Raw genomic sequence first — 15,722 nt, 5'->3', positions numbered from 1 at the left:
TGATTAGTAAAAATTCTATAAATCCTGTCAGAGTTGTTGTGGAAACGGCGAAAACGGCACAACAACCTTCGAGCGCCAGCGATGCTGAAAAAGAACTCTCAGCGGAAACGATATAAATGTCCCGGATATCAAAAACACGCATGATCTTGGAAGTGTACCGCTGAAACGAGGAGCCTTAATTAATCACTTGTGTTGGAGACGCCTTTGAACTTTATTGCAGTACAATCGTAGAAGATGAGAAAGAAAACCAAAAATACAAAGCGTACAGCTAAGTCGAGCTCATTGGAAGTAGGACAGATGGAAAATGACGCTGAGCCGCTGGTCTTGGATGGCAGTGTTCATGATAAGGCGGACGAAATGGGTGATGTGAAAGCACGTGGTGATTTGGAACTTGAAGACAAAGATATCAAGGATGATTCAGACAGCGTCATTGCGGTGATAGATAAGAAGCCGGCTAGAGGGAGCAACGTAACAGGTGATGGAGATGATGATAACGATGATGCTCCAGAAGACGTTTCATGGAAGGCTAGCAGAGAAAGTGCGATTCAAGAACTGAAAAAAGAGAAGGAGAGGCTTCAACAGAGTAAACAAAAAGAAAAACTGGCGAGAATCGAGAGAAATGAAAAGCTTCTAGAACAGAAAGAAAGAAAAAGAGCGAGGGAGTACTCTAGACTGCCTACAGAAGTGCTCCAACATATTGCCAAGCAGCAAGAATCTCAAGCAAAGAAGGATGTGGTACAGTCAACTGTTGCTACAGGAAATCATGTGACATTTGACAGTGATGATGAACAAGAAGAAGAAACGGAAATATATGACGAGGCACCACCAGTTAAAGTTCTTGTGTTACCCAAAGAAACAGAGAAGCCCAAGAAAATTCAAGAATCAGCAAAATTGTTTTTGCGAGAACAGTTGTTTGGAAATAGAATTCAACGTATCTCAGCTGTAAGGGACTTAGACCGTAGGAAAACAGGCTTTGTGTTTAATCCTGCCACAAACTTTGCCAGAAAGTCAAAGAAGTTTAAAAGAAAAGGTAGGAAGGGTCAGAAAACTGTTTAAGTACAATAAGTACAGTTCATTGGAAACATAGTCTGCTATACAGCCGTTTTTAGTGTCGTCACGCAACGCTCCTCCCCACTAACGGCTGCTGAAAACCGAACTACATTCCTTTCCCGTGATTAGCCAATTATAATTCAGCTCCCATTTTCTGGAAAGTGTTCGCACCACCTTTGCGGTACTGTGACTCCTCCAATCACAGCTTTGCTTTTATCGTTGCCCCATGTGTGAATAACAGAATTATCAAAATCGTTGCGTGAAAACAAGCAATTAACTACAGTGTTGTCGTAGAAAGGTCCTATTCAAAATTTAGGAGATAAGCAGCAACAGCAAGAAAGTCGAGCAAATTGCGATTCACAACATGGATGTGCTCATAAAGTTGCCAGGTATAGTTTCGGTAAATCGCTCATCGATAATTTATAAGATTACTTTTTGACTCAGTACCCTTGAGAGTTTAGTCTTCACAGAACACAATGAGCACATCCGGTACATTAAATTCTTCACTACATATCAGCACATATGCACGTTAAATGAAGAACCAACCGATCCTGGTAAAAGTTTTCTAGGCCTATCAAACCTTCTTTTCACTTGGAACTTTCTTGACCGCTTAAAACAAACTTTTTGCAAATTAACCTTTTCGTTGCTTGAAAACACAGAGCCCGTCTAAATTCAGCGATGATTGATTGATTTGTCGAAAACTGAGAAGCGTGCTCGCTGCCTAGCGCCCTGCGGCTCACGTATTGTCAAATTTCTTGTACATGATTGGTTTGTTCGTTAGACCACAAACACAAAGGGAAAGGAATGTAGTTCGGTTTTCAGCAGCCGTTAGTGGGGAGGAGCGTTGCGTGACGACACTAAAAACGGCTGTGTAGCAGACTATTGGAAACACTGCTATGTGCTTTTCACATTTCTTTGAAACCCTGGGACCTTTCATGACAATGCAGCTTGACTGCTAATCTGGACTTCAGCCATCTCCTTTAGTCACAAAAGTTCCTGGGAGAGATTCCTGAATCAATTCAGTGATATCACCTGAAAGCAGGACTATGGGAATGAGTTTTTACAAAAGAAAAATATAATTTGAGATAAGTGCCTCTTTGCCTACTCCATCAAAAGCTTCAGGTTCTGTAATGAAAACTCTGTAGTATTTTGACTCAAGCATGTTCTCAACCAGAACTGATTGTGACATAATAAAAGGAAAGCTTTATACAGAAAACATCATTCATTTGATATCCTTTAATGACATCACCAATCGTAAGAAATTTCTATCCTACATGTAAGAAATTCCATCCTTGATGTAATTCAAAGAAGCTTTTTTAAGATTTGCTGCCAACCATATGATCACTTTTGATTATAGACGGTGCTCGACTAGTAGTCAAGTATATCATTCTGATTGCAGTATAACTGTAGAGCCAAGAAACCAAATATTATTGAATATTTTCACTCCTTCTAAGCTTTGAAAGTTGATTTAATCTTGCAAACATAGAGGCTGAGGACTTAATCATAACTTTAAGAGCTTTGAAAGTGAGAAAAGTGGCTTAATTTTGATGACAATAGTGATGATGATGATGATGATAATGGAATGAAAACAATCGGTGACATTATTAATAAAAGCAGGATAAAACTAAAGGTGGTAATGATAATGTACAATATTATTGTAGATAGAGTTGGTTACTGCAAAAAGTAAAGGATAATCAAAACATCTTCATTGAACTAGTAATGGTTTATCAATTATGCTACAAATACTTAATCTTTCAATGGCGTCGAAAAAAATTGGTACCTCCCCTTCCTGTATTCCTTCAACAAATTTTAACCCCCCCCTAAAAAAAACTCCCCGACCCCTCCCCCCTCCCCCTTATGGGATATATAATAATGCAGCCCTACACTCTAAATAAACAAAAACCGGTATTCTCTTAGGGAATAAGAAAATAAAACAAACAGTTTTTTGTAAAAATTATTGAGTTACAATTAGTGTACTTTATTGACAGTGATAACTGATTTATTCTTGCACTCCTCTTGTACGTGAACGTGTGTTAAGATGGTGGTGGTCTCTTAAAAGCGCAGAATGCAAATTATTGCAGCTACTACTTGTTTTCGAGACAAATTATTCGAATCAGAAAAGATAATAAGGTCACAATGCTGCAAATATCCACAGTTTACACTCATTTGGCCTGTCCCTTACTGAGTACAGCAGTTATCACCTTGACGTAGTTCGTGCTTAAAGGTTACTAATACACGTAAAATTGAATCTATGAAGGTCAAGACAGTTTTAATTTGAATGAGTTTGTTACCTGGTTCAGTGTAATATCTGGCATATATTTATATATATTTTTTATATATTTTATATAAAAAAGAATGGCACAAGAATCCAAAGTGGTCATTGTCCTGCTGCCTGGCCTTACTATTGCCTCTTAATAATTTACAGAAAGAGATAGGTGGACTAGCTGGGATGAACATACTGAGGCAACAACTGCAAACAGGCCGAATTGAGATGCCATCGACTGCTAATACAGTAAGGGCCAGCAGGACAGTTGATATTACTCTTGAAGATCGTGATGTTGATTGCAAAAAAGAAGAAGAGACTACAACGAGATCAGGATTAAACAAGGCATTCTTACATTACACAAGGCAGCATTCATAAGCTGCCAAGTGGGACACAAGACAGTTATCATGAGCTGCCAAGAGGGAGACAAGACAGTATTAATGAGCTGCCAAGTAAGACACAAGACAGTATTTTTTATGAGCTGCCAAGTGGGACACAAGACAGTATTCACGAGCTTCCAAGTGGGACACAAAACACCAAACTCTAAGTAAATAAATGGTTTTCAGTTTAACTTCAGTTTAGGCAATGTGGGGTGTACTACTACTAGAGTGTACATGAAAATGAACAGGATTTCAATTTTCTCTTCACAAATCTTTTTTGCTCTGGTCAAGGAGGATGAAAAGAAATTAACTGACATTATGTAGAGTAAAGTAGGGTGCAGTATAAATTATTTATCTATGTTAAATAAGTATGGATAATCGCTCATATTAGCTCAGCTTTGGCCTTATGCTTAGGAAATCACGTGCTCTTGATCCATAGAAAAGCACTCTATACACTTGAAAGACTCACTAATTTCATACATTTGAAATTTTTAGAATAATTTTTAGGCTTGCACTGTGCCACAGTGACAATGGTTGTCCACATCTCACCAGTTTGTAGCATTTCATCATCAAGCCTACAAGCAAGCTCTCCATTAGGGGATATCATGAAAAGTACACAAGTGAGTGGCACGTGAGGGGAGACGCGTACCACGCTCACATGGCTCTCTTCTCTGGTCCAAATGGAGAGCTTGCTCGCAGGCTTAGTATTTATCATCATGCAGTTGAATTTAAAGGTCTTTAAAGTTCACATTAAAGATAGTTTCTATTAATACCTTGTTAACTTAACCTCACAGAGGTCAAATGTCTGAAGCGTTTCTCGTCTTATTTAGCAAAATTGTATTTACCTTTAATTGGAAACATGGACAAGGACAGATAAAAAAATAAAGTGAATGCAACCATCTTTTTCTCAAAATCATGATTTTTCCTCTGATCAAAATGTTTTGCGTTCGAACAATGTTATGTTTCATATGTGACATTCTGCAGTTGAGTTTTCTCTGAAAAAGACCCTTTCAAAGGTTATATAACAGCGAACAGTATATTGAGCCCATTTTGCATTTAATTAGCTCATCTGACGTATTTACAATACTTCAAAAATACTACTGACTGGTATGATATGCTAGTCATGACTAACACATACCATTGCATCTAACAGGGATGTATTACATTATGTGCAATAAAACGTTTTTTCCTAAAAGTTGGCCCGAAATTCTTTAAAAGTTGCCCAAGTTGCTCGACTTTTCTAAAAAGTTGCTTCTTTAGTAAAATCAAAATGACAGCCACAATGAAATACAATTATTATAATGAAACTAACGGCGGGTGACATTTAAATGTATAGCAACTGTGTAATGTTATTTTTTTTCATACAGAATCAGAGCACTATACCTTATCACACAGAGGCAAACTGAACATTTTTGATAAGTCTTCCTTATAACAATGTCTTTCTCTTGTTATTCTAGAAAAAGCTGTATATTTACCATTGCGCGTTTTAAGCAGACCCTAAATCAGTCAGTGTCATGGGTCAAAATTGTCACTTTTTTATATTAAATTAATTTTAAAAAAAAAAACATAAAAAAAATATTGTCTTTGCAGAGTTTTATACTCACCCTCCAACACCAAACAAACAAACTTTAGCCAGTTTCATTTATCAATCTATTATTATGCTCAACATAATTTATTTCACTACCCACACCCTACACTTCTACAGACTATACTTGCCAAGTGTCACGCCTAAGGCGTGGTTGTCACGCCTGCGGATCGAAAACTTGGATCTCACGCCTACTCATGCTTGTGTTCCGATTTGTCACGCCTGGTGGAAAAGTTTGAACCATTACAGCATTAACTGACACATTTTGAAAAATATATTACTTATTAAAGGAAACCAGAACCAAAGAGAGAAAAGAAGAGTCTATGTGATGATCGACTTTCTCCGAATTCTCTTTTTTTTTTAATAGGGAAGTCATTGTTCCTTTGAGTTCCCAATGAGTTCGTGTTAGACGGAACTCTTCGTAACGTCTTCGGAAGTCTTCGGACATCTTCGGATATAATCGGACCCTACGAAAAATCTTGGCACTATTAAGATAAAAAATGTCACGCCTATAAATGTAAAAAAGGTGGCAGGCATAACAGACTCTACACAACGCACTTGTGAATCCAAAGAAAGTGCTTCCTGTAACCACCTACATTATATGTTTTATTATATGGAGGAGAGTGTTTTACTGGGAACTAACAAACCACTCGTAAATTCCATATGCCACTTCATCCGGGACCCGAGTGGCGTATTTTCCGTATGTCACCTTTGTGAGTGTCGTATCGTTCAATGACGTCACGATTCCCGCCTTTTGCTTTTGTTGAATTGGTTTCTCCATATAACAAAAAGAACATTACACGTTGGCTCGAAGATATGAATTTTATGTTCTCGTGGCAAGAACAATATCTCACTCGTTCGCTTCGCTTACTCGTGAGATATTGTTCTTGCCACTCGAACATAAAATTCATATCTTCGAGCCACCGTGTAATATCCTCTATATATGAGCGTTATGCCCTTTGTGAAGCCTGGCGTAACGAATTCAGTAGAGAACCCTTTTTTGCACCATCTTTTTTATTGTTATTCCCAAAAAATAAATAAAAAAATACAGATTTTAGCCAAATTGTTCAAGCGAAGGTCAAGCAAAATGTTAACTTAGTCATCTGTCAAGTTGTATATATAAGCATAATTTTGCGAGATGATTATATGACTGGGGGTTTAGAACTAAAGAAGGAATAGGAGTCTCCTTCTTTATGACTAAGTTAACATTTCGCTTGAATTTTGCTTGAACATTTTGGTTTAAATCTGTTTTATATACAGCAGCCGCCGTATTAAACCAACGGCCACACGAACAGAGGGTGAATTTTCCCGACAAGCTTGACAGGTGATATCACATCCGAAATCGCCGAGGACGACTAGGAACGAGGCTGGGGGCGCTTTCCATTTAGTCAAAATTTCCGGAATTTCCGGTTCAGCGGTAAATGGAACACGTTTCGTCGGCTCGTCCCACTGGAAAATTCCCAGAAAAAGTGGAAAATCCGAAAAGGTGGGCCCGTTTTCCCGGTTGGAATTTCCGAACGGAATGTCGTGTTCCATTTACGTTTCTCGTAGTTTGTACCAGTTCCAGGTCCACGGTCGGGCACTGCAACGTACCGGGGTTTACGACCAAATGGAACAACTTTTCACCAATCGGAAATTCCACTTTTGCTCCCACCGAAATTTCCGGGTTTTTTTCCTTAATGGAAAGCGCCCCCTGGGTCTGCCTGTGGTGTAAGCGGCAGTTTCCGGTTGCAACATCAGTCGTCCATACATACAGGTTTCCACGCGTTCGGTTACTACCGCTGGCCACCGTCAAGCCCACAGTACCCCCGAACAATCAATATGGTGAGCTCGACAATATAATTTCCCTCGAAGAATTTAGGAATCTTTTATCTTTGGGTCCCATCAGTACGCTCAACGACGATTTAAATTTTTTCTGTTCGATTTTAGTTTCAGTTTATGCTGTTGTTTAGCCGTCAAGGCAAACTCAGGTTGCAGAAATGGTACACTGCTTCGAGCCAAAAGGAAAAGAAGAAGATAACTCGCGACCTCATTACCACAGTTCTCGCTCGAAAACCAAAGATGTGTAGTTTTCTGGAATATAAGGACCTAAAAGTTGTGTATAAAAGGTATGAATGCATAAGATCTTGTCGGGTTATCGAGATGTTTTTGCCCACAAAAGCGTGAAAATGATCGCGGAAATGTTATACGCTGTCGGACAGCTGCCGGGGACAGCTGGCGATAGTCGTTATAGCGAATTTAGTGAGCAAAAATATTTCAAAGGCCCATAACTCATGGATTAAATTTAATTTTGCAAAATATTACGGCTAAATTTCGATGCTAAGCGTTTTAAGAAGATTAATTTGTGAAAAACATTCACGACTGTATTAAAAATGCACTTTGATCATGGTATGACGTTGGAAAATGGCCAAGTTTGGGAGTAGCCAGCGGGCAAGCTCTCCATTTGAGGGAGTTGTGAGACTCTTTCATGGGAGAGAGGCACAAAGCTACTAGGGGCAGAGGAAAGGAGAGCTTGCAATGATCTCTACAAAATTTTCATTTCTGCTTTGCCCAGATGAAGCAAAATACCATTGCCTGAAAAACTATGCATGATTGATGACATTCCTGGCTGACCCGCCATAAATACTTGCTATTTCTGGGGACTGCATGGCTGTATTTTTACTGTTAGATCTCAACCTCACAGAATATATAAACCAGCAAGTCAGAAGGCTGAGAAGGGGTTGCCAGGAAAACATGGATACTATATCTCACCGCATTTGTTGTGTTTAAAAGTTTCCCCACAATGAAATCACTTGATTTCATATCTAAGCAGATGCTTGGAAGATTGATCTCCTCCAAAAAAGAAAGCCATTGCAGACTAGAAGGTCCAGACACACTGGGTTCTTTTAGTAGTCTTCATGTCTTTGTGCAAAATAATTTTTCTCCTGGAACACTAGTGTAACTGGCACATTTGGCTTGGCCCCTTTGGATCCGGGTGATTGACAAATGGCTGACTCATTTTTTGTCTCCAGTGACAGTTTGCACATTTTTCAGTTTCCTACGTGGAAATGAAAATTTATGAGCGATCATTACGATGTAATACACTTCAATCTTGCCTAATGTTTCATTAAATGAAGGTTTTCTGTAAAAGACCGAGGATCAAATTTTGATCCTCGGTCTTTTACAGAAAACCTCTTTTTGAGCAAACTCTAACTCATCCTGTAACATTCTTTTATCATATTTGGTTAAAAACAGTGTCCAAAGGAACATGAACAGAAGAGGTGAGAAAGGCGTAGGCGCCAGGCACGAGAAATCGCCTTCATTTACCAAAATAACAAAAGAAATGAATCAATAACATTGGCAAGCAAATAATCGTTATGTACATTTGGAAAATTGATGGAAAAGGTTTTATATGTTTGGAAAATCAAGCTGTCTCAACCTTGAACCTTAGGCAATGATTCATGCAGCTGACAGTGTCACTTTAACACTCCAATCTGGAGGCATTTCCTTAGAGCTTATTTTAACTTACATTGTTGTTGGAAGCACGATATTTATTTTTTAAACAGCATTGGTGTAGTGCCTCTGCACATACCCCACCACAACCCTTCTTGCAGATAATTAAAAAGTATATAATGTACTTATAACATTATTTTTTACAAAATTTATCCTTAGATATGCAAGTTTATATTTCTGTGTGGCAATAGAAAAGGATGACAATGAGCTTCTTACACTGGAAATAATTCACAGATATGTGGAGCTTCTTGACAAGTATTTTGGAAGTGTATGTACAATTTTTCTTGGTTGTAAATCTGCACTGTATTGATTTTTAGTATAACTTCATTTGTCCTTTAAATAATTTGAGTTAATGGTTCTTTTGTTAAAAGGTGTGTGAACTAGACATCATCTTTAATTTTGAGAAAGCATACTTTATGCTGGATGAGCTAATACTTGGTGGAGAAATTCAAGAAACAAGCAAGAAAAATGTTTTAAAGGCAATCTCAGCTCAAGATCTTCTACAAGAGGTAAACTATGTGTGTGTGGATGAAGTGATTTTTTGTTGTTTGCCACCCAATTCACTCCACCAGCAGAGCCTTTCTTTCGCTTGCTTGATTTTGGCATACTCAAGAAAGACTGTATGAATCAAGTAAGATCTTTGTTGAACTTGTTTCGCATTTTGCTAGAATACAGTTTTGACCCTGGCCTAAAAGCCAGTCAGTTGCAGGTTCAGTTAGAATCATCGGTTTTAACAATAAACAGATGGTCCCACTAGAAGAAAAAAATCAGTTTGACAAGAGAAAACGAGATTGACTAGTCCAGAAGTTTGGGCTGCTGTGACTTCAAAAGCTTGACACAATTCAGGCGGAGAGTCCTTTACTCCACCTCATTCAAGAAGAAAACAAAAGGAGGCTCTTCTTGCCGGGTTTACCCATTTGTGCCAAATTGAAAAAGTCTTTTTAGTTTTTGGCATTTGGGGATACCTCTGATGCTGCCTTTCTTTCAAAGTTAATTAATCTTAAACCTCCAATAACAACTTAAATTTTCTCTCTCTACCACCTCCATATACATGCATCTCCTTTGGTAGTATAAATGGAGAGAATTTGTGTGACAATCAAGACATGATATTTTTAATGATATCACTTCGTTTCTTTTTAAGGTAATGAATCTTGAACCTCCAATAACATCCTAAATTTTCTCTGTACCACTTCCATAAACATGTGTCTCCTTTGTAAGATATGGAGAGAATTTGTGTGACAATCAAGTTATGATGTTTTAAATGATATCACCTCCTTTCTTTGTATGGTAATAAATCTTAAACCTGCAATAACATCCTAAATTTTTCTGTACCTCTTCCATATACGTGTATCTCCTTTGGTGGTAATGGAGAGAATTTGTGTGAGAATCAAGACATGATATTTTTAATGATATCACTTCCTTTCTTCGTAAGGTAATCAATCTTAAACCTCCAATAACATCCTAAATTTTCTCTGTACCACTTCCATATACGTGTATCTCCTTTGGTAGTAATGGAGAGAATTTGTGTGACAATCAAGATATTACTTCCTTTGGTCTCATGAAGAAAATTTAGCAGTTAGGGAAAGTGGGAGTTAATTTAAGTTATTCAAGCCCATTTTACAGACCTTGCTGAAATTATGAATAATGAAACCTTTTTGTTTAACCCTCCCTGTCCTCTTTGTATATTTAATAAAAAAATTATTGTTGCAGGCTGAAGATTAGTATGTGTAATCAAATGGTGACAAGTGATTTAGGGAATAATTTCACACTCATTTTGTCCAAATTCTAAAAATTTCCCCAGCCTTTAGACGAGGGAAATTATAAGGATTTGGACAAATTGCAAGTGAAATTATTCTCTAATTTCATGAGTATACCATTTGATTACCTATTAATATCATGGGTGAGGAATTGCGTTCACATTCGTGGACTGTTTTTGACAAGATTATGCTGGTTTTATCGATCGAGATGGAGAACTCCATGCTCTTAAAAGCTCAGAATTTTCAGAATTTGTTCGACAAAAATCTATTAGAATCCCTCTTGATGTGCTCTTTCATGTGTTTAGGTGTTCTAAAGTGTCTTTTAATGCCCCGACATCTTCATTCAAAACATTTTAAATCTTCGTCGCCATCTTGGCACTGAGACATACAGAAGGTTGTCATGGCAACTTCGTAATTTGACATGTGAAATTATAAATTAATGCTGAAATTTCGCGCCAAAATTAAAGAGTAAGTTGTCACCCATGATATTTATAAAGTAAAACGCATGACAATAAATATCTCCTCGTGTAACCACTGTTTCCTATGCTTAAAAATAACTGCATCATCTGGAAGAAATATGTGTTATCAATAAAAACAGGATTAACTAATGCCTTAACAGATAAATTTTGAAGATTAATTTTATGTAGGAAATGTTCATTAAATGCTTCAAGATACCAGTAAGTCATATAAACTGTACATTTAATAAATTGCAATCAATTAACCATCCACTCGAGTGTCTATTTGACAATCATACACCGTAAAGACTAACATTTTAATATTTTAGTTAATAATCGTACACCATATAAAAGATGGCCTGGAACTTACAGTGAAAAAAATTGTTTCAATCTATTTCACGGCTGCTATACTACATTATTTTGTTTTGTTCTCTTGCCTCTCTGTTTCTGCAAGTATTATTGTTTGATGAAAACACTTATTAAATTTTTTAACTGTCACCATTGCTATTTGTTGCTTGTTTGGCACAAATTCTCAGCATTACCAAGTGATATAGAATGTGCATGTAATGTCAGCATTAAGCAATAATAAAAAATAACATTCTATCATTTAAATTTCCACTCTCTTACAGAGATTTACCCCAGAAAAATTATTTCTAATTGAAATTATGTTGTTGTTACATTCACATGATAAGTTTAAATGTTTCTAATTCAGGTACATCCTAATCTATGAAACCATATTTTAAGAAGTCATTGCTTAAAATGTACATTTCAGACATGACATTTGGAAAATAATCCTCAACAATCACACAGGGGTTTGCCTCTATTTTTGCCAAAATTCTCCCAAATTGTCAAACCTTATATGATTTCTGTATGATGAGGATGTTAATATCTTGCATTCACAGAAGGGTTAATGTGCATCTACCTCTTGACGAAAATCCTCTTCTCTTGTCGAGCATTCCGCCTACGCTCTTAGCCTTCTCTGTGCCTTTGTTCATACTTTTCACAGAAAGCTGAACTCCGCAGCACGTTGGAGGAAATGGGTCTTGTGTGACATGACTTTTTCAACCATAAATTATCACTGTTTGTACCTCTCCATCTCCTTTTCTTCTGCAGGAAGCTGAGCTCCAGCGAACGCTGGAAGAAATGGGCTTGGCCTGATCTACTTCTTGTTAGAAATCCTTCTTCAACATCTTGCTCCACTATCTTCATTTCTGCAGACCAAGGAGAAAACCTTGTTGCTTTGGACTAACTCTGTATTCCTATTTGCATGGGTTTGCTAATACATAGACAAACAAGAAACAGCAATAAAGTTGAACATGACATTTTTTGTCAAGTAAATTATACATTTGATAAACCCAGGGGTCAATATTCTAAATCTTTGACAAGTGTAATTTACTAGTGTGCCTGTTGTTTTAGTTTCTAAAAACAATAGCTACACTTGTAAATTAGACTTGTAATATTATAGAAAGGTTTTATTAAATTGACCTTAGGTTTATTTGGCAGTACTGAGCGGATCCAGGGGAGGGCCCCCCCGGGCCCCTCTAATTTTTAGACCAAACTAAGGCCAAAAGGGCCAAAAAGCATTTTTTTTTTAGATCACCCGCCCCCCTTATCTCAGGGTCTGTATAAATGACCGGGCCCCGCCCTTATGTGAAGGTCTGGATTCGCCACTGTTTGGTGTAGTTGATGCATAACCTCATAGGTCACTACATCACTTAAATGCCATCAACATTTTATGTTGCTGTTTTCTGATTGTCTGTTTTCTATTCGAACAAAGGTTTATTGTACAACTCTCCTGACCTAGAACAAGATATGAGTTTTTCATCAAATACCATAAAACTATTAAATTAAGCAGGAATGAACGGCTCCTTGATGAATATAAATGAACTAAAACAGCGGAAAATAGAAAAAATACAAAAAAATTGAGTCAATAGCAGTAAATTTATAAATATAAATGAAAAAAATGTATATTTACATTAATGTTGTTAAAGAAAATCTCAGAGTATATTAAATGTATAATATATAGATTTAGCCAGGGCTAAAAGCTAAGCTCTCTTTAATATTTATGATTTGCTCCAAAAAAAATATAAAACTGTGTAATGCTAAAGAAATGGTGAACACAACAAGAATGGTAAAAAAACAACAACAATTTACAGGTCTACTTAGCAAGAAAACACTTTTGCACATGCCGTACACTTTTTTTTACATTTCTTTGGCGGTGTGTTGCACAACTACAATGTAAAACTTCCAGAAACTTCCTAGTTATATGTTTTATGGAGGAAATGTTTTATGTGTTCCTGTTCACTTTTTTTTTCACTCTCGCTTATTTTTACCTTGGTGGCCACTAGAATTTCTCATTTTCTCACCGCCACTATAAGATTTTCATGTTTTTCTTCCAACTAAATTGTTCCCTGTTGTTTTTTATTTCTGGCTGTAGCTCTTTCTCTGTTTTCCACATTAATTTAGACATTAAAATTTAGTTGAAAGAAAGACTTGGCTCTGTTGTTGTTTTTTTCTCTCTTACGGTTGATTTATACTGTCACTTAATTTTTTCATGCACATGCACGTAAATTTTATGTGTGTAAATAAAGTAGAGACAATGTATGGAAGGTCACGCATAAACGTAAAAGTTGAACCTCAATCAATTTTTACGTTTACGCGTTGCCTTTCATACATTGTCTCTATTTCATTTACGCACTTAAGTTTTACAAAAAATTACACGGCAGTGGAAATCAACCCTTAAAGTCTGGGTGGCCATGCGAGTTACCACTGAAACACGCAGGGTGCTTGAAATGCAACATTTCACCCCAGCTTACATGAAGGGGTGGAGGTACGTACAGACAGACGTCGGACGTATGTATGTATTACATACAGATGATTTTGTCAGAACCAAAGTTTATTGGATGCATAGATGAACAGATTTTTTTATCCATAGTGCTCTACTGCTCACGCTTCACGTGATAACATCTTGTTCACGTGGTAACATCTTAAAGAGCTTTATTGCTTTTGTGACTAATATGCAAGTGTACCTTATTAATTCAGATGAACATGTGCTACAAATTTAGCTCTTAATTTAATAATTACAGACCTGAATCTTAATTGCGTCCAAAGGGCACAGGCTTAATTGTTTCCCTTTGTGAACCGTCCTCTGTATTTGACAGCAATTTTGCTGCCCCGCATAATTTTTCTTCGGGCACTTTTTTTTTACTGAGGACTGATAACTATATTTTTCCCCACTTCGAAGCTGTCACCATGACTGTGCCTTGTTGTATGCACTCTTGATTTGTAATTACTACTCACATTTGTCTGTTTTGAAAGTCAAAATAGCTCTAGCTATTTCTCTTATGTCTGAGAACATGTGGTAGCCTCTAACAGACTATTAGAGACTGCTATTTGTGGAATGTCAGGGAAACGAAATGATTTAATATTAATTTACATTTCCTCTTTGCTCACTTTGAAAAGAAGAAGTGAGGTGTACATGCCAGGGCATAAGTGAGCTGGCTGTTAGAGAAACTGCTTACAGGCGACATGATTAGTTCTAGGATAAAAAGGGATGGGGGAGCTACACGAGACTTGAGAAATCTGCCCATATTGCAATGCTACCGGTGGTTTCCCCATGAAATGACGTCAGAGGAACGTGCGCAGAAATTCCATGCTGATGATGTGTCACTACCCAGATCTGGGTAGTGCTTATGATTAGTCATGCAACGAGGGAACTTTGATTTAACCATAAGAAAGACTACCCAGTTCTTGGTAGTGACACCTCATCAGTATTGAATTTCTGTGCTCATTCCTCATCTGTCATTTTGTGGGAAAAGCCAGTGGTGGCTTAACAAAATGTTGGCTGTTTTCTCAGGCTCCTCAAGTTGGTGCTTTCCTTCTTGCCTTGTCATACCCCGAGACACTTGCATTCTGTGCCCTGGGGGCAAGGAGGAATGGCAGACCAGAGATTCAGGCTTGATTTTTAAATCAAGTTTTAAAAAGCAGAGAACATTGTTGTGCTTCATATGGTTTTGTTTGTTTGACAGGAGGGTGAACTACAGCGAACACTGGAGGAAATGGGACTGTCATAAGAACCAGTTGCATGCTGACGAGAACTGAAACCCTCCACTTTCATACAGTTGAAGCCCTTTTAAGCAGCAGAAAAAGCTTCTGCCCAATGAGGTAGCCACTAGCAGGAATGATTTTTGTATAAGGAAGCGTGAAACTCTCCCACAGATCTTTTGATGGGGGTTATTGAAGAAAGCCCTTATTTTGTGTGACTTACCGCTTTGAGAACTTCAACTGTATGAATTTTGCACCTCTTTAGTTTCTCCTCTTAACATGTTGATAAAAAAGCATGTTTTGTATAAATTTACTTATATCTCATTAGTATAAAGCGTTTTCCTCTGAACAGCTACACAGGTTAATAGTCTTGTTTACTTTGGGATAAATTTTTGTCCTTAGAATGTTGAAGGAACTTAATGAAGTAGAACTAGCTGTAATAATGTTATAAGTAGAATAAACGAATTAACTCAATCAAGCATTGATGCAGTTTGTTGCTGGTTCAACATAATTCTTGACCAAGTTTATTAACGTAACTCCAAAAATTAAATGCAATTGGATATAGCGTTTGGGGCAAGATTTTTTCCGCGCGTTCCCATCTTCTAATATCCCGGGGGGGGGGGGGTTACTCCTGGGAATTCTTGGTGGGAGTATGCCTCCCGCTTCTCCAAATCCTGACCCTATTTTAGACCAAAA

The 15,722-nt window shown here is 37.4% G+C and overlaps 3 protein-coding genes across 5 annotated transcripts in view; 2 read left to right on the top strand and 1 right to left on the bottom strand.

The window, feature by feature from the left end:
- LOC140950482 (coiled-coil domain-containing protein 39-like) overlaps positions 1–59 on the bottom strand; it is a 19,434-nt gene extending 19,375 nt beyond the window's left edge. Inside the window, exon 1 of the mRNA XM_073399717.1 lies at positions 1–59. This exon is cut by the window's left edge and continues 219 nt beyond it. The gene's annotated coding sequence lies outside the window, so the exon portion shown is untranslated.
- Positions 60–196: 137 nt separating this feature from the next.
- LOC140950962 (uncharacterized) lies at positions 197–4,606 on the top strand. Of its 2 annotated transcripts, none has more exons than XM_073400175.1 (2): positions 197–1,030; positions 3,405–4,606. In XM_073400175.1, exons 1-2 carry the CDS (start codon positions 235–237, stop codon positions 3,689–3,691), a joined length of 1,083 nt encoding a protein of 360 aa, XP_073256276.1. In that variant the 5' UTR covers positions 197–234; the 3' UTR covers positions 3,692–4,606. The 2 variants fall into 2 exon arrangements, with proteins under 2 accessions (XP_073256276.1, XP_073256277.1); XM_073400176.1 differs by having other exon boundaries at positions 3,476–3,681.
- A 2,456-nt stretch (positions 4,607–7,062) lies between these two features.
- LOC140950034 (AP-1 complex subunit sigma-2-like) lies at positions 7,063–15,500 on the top strand. Of its 2 annotated transcripts, none has more exons than XM_073399191.1 (5): positions 7,063–7,102; positions 7,208–7,386; positions 8,930–9,038; positions 9,142–9,279; positions 15,011–15,500. In XM_073399191.1, the coding sequence occupies exons 1-5, from the start codon at positions 7,100–7,102 to the stop codon at positions 15,053–15,055; spliced, it is 474 nt and encodes a 157-aa protein (XP_073255292.1). In that variant the 5' UTR covers positions 7,063–7,099; the 3' UTR covers positions 15,056–15,500. The 2 variants fall into 2 exon arrangements, with proteins under 2 accessions (XP_073255292.1, XP_073255293.1); XM_073399192.1 differs by lacking the exon at positions 15,011–15,500 and adding an exon at positions 12,096–12,481.
- The last annotated feature ends 222 nt before the right edge of the window (positions 15,501–15,722 follow it).

The sequence above is a fragment of the Porites lutea genome, chromosome 10, assembly GCF_958299795.1.
Source record: "Porites lutea chromosome 10, jaPorLute2.1, whole genome shotgun sequence".
NCBI classification, from domain to species: domain Eukaryota; kingdom Metazoa; phylum Cnidaria; class Anthozoa; order Scleractinia; family Poritidae; genus Porites; species Porites lutea.
Note: the sequence above shows the minus strand (reverse complement) of the source record. Positions and strands in the feature narration are given on the sequence as shown.

What these genes read in the sequence shown, in the direction of transcription:
- LOC140950962 (XM_073400175.1), top strand. Translation starts at nt 235, where the DNA reads ATGAGAAAGAAAACCAAAAATACAAAGCGTACAGCTAAGTCGAGCTCA. An exon ending in AAAGAAGTTTAAAAGAAAAG is followed by an intron (nt 1,031 to 3,404) that starts GTAGGAAGGGTC and finishes TATATAAAAAAG; the next exon opens with AATGGCACAAGAATCCAAAG.
- LOC140950034 (XM_073399191.1), top strand. An exon ending in CTAAAAGTTGTGTATAAAAG is followed by an intron (nt 7,387 to 8,929) that starts GTATGAATGCAT and finishes ATTTATCCTTAG; the next exon opens with ATATGCAAGTTTATATTTCT. An exon ending in CTCAAGATCTTCTACAAGAG is followed by an intron (nt 9,280 to 15,010) that starts GTAAACTATGTG and finishes TTTGTTTGACAG; the next exon opens with GAGGGTGAACTACAGCGAAC.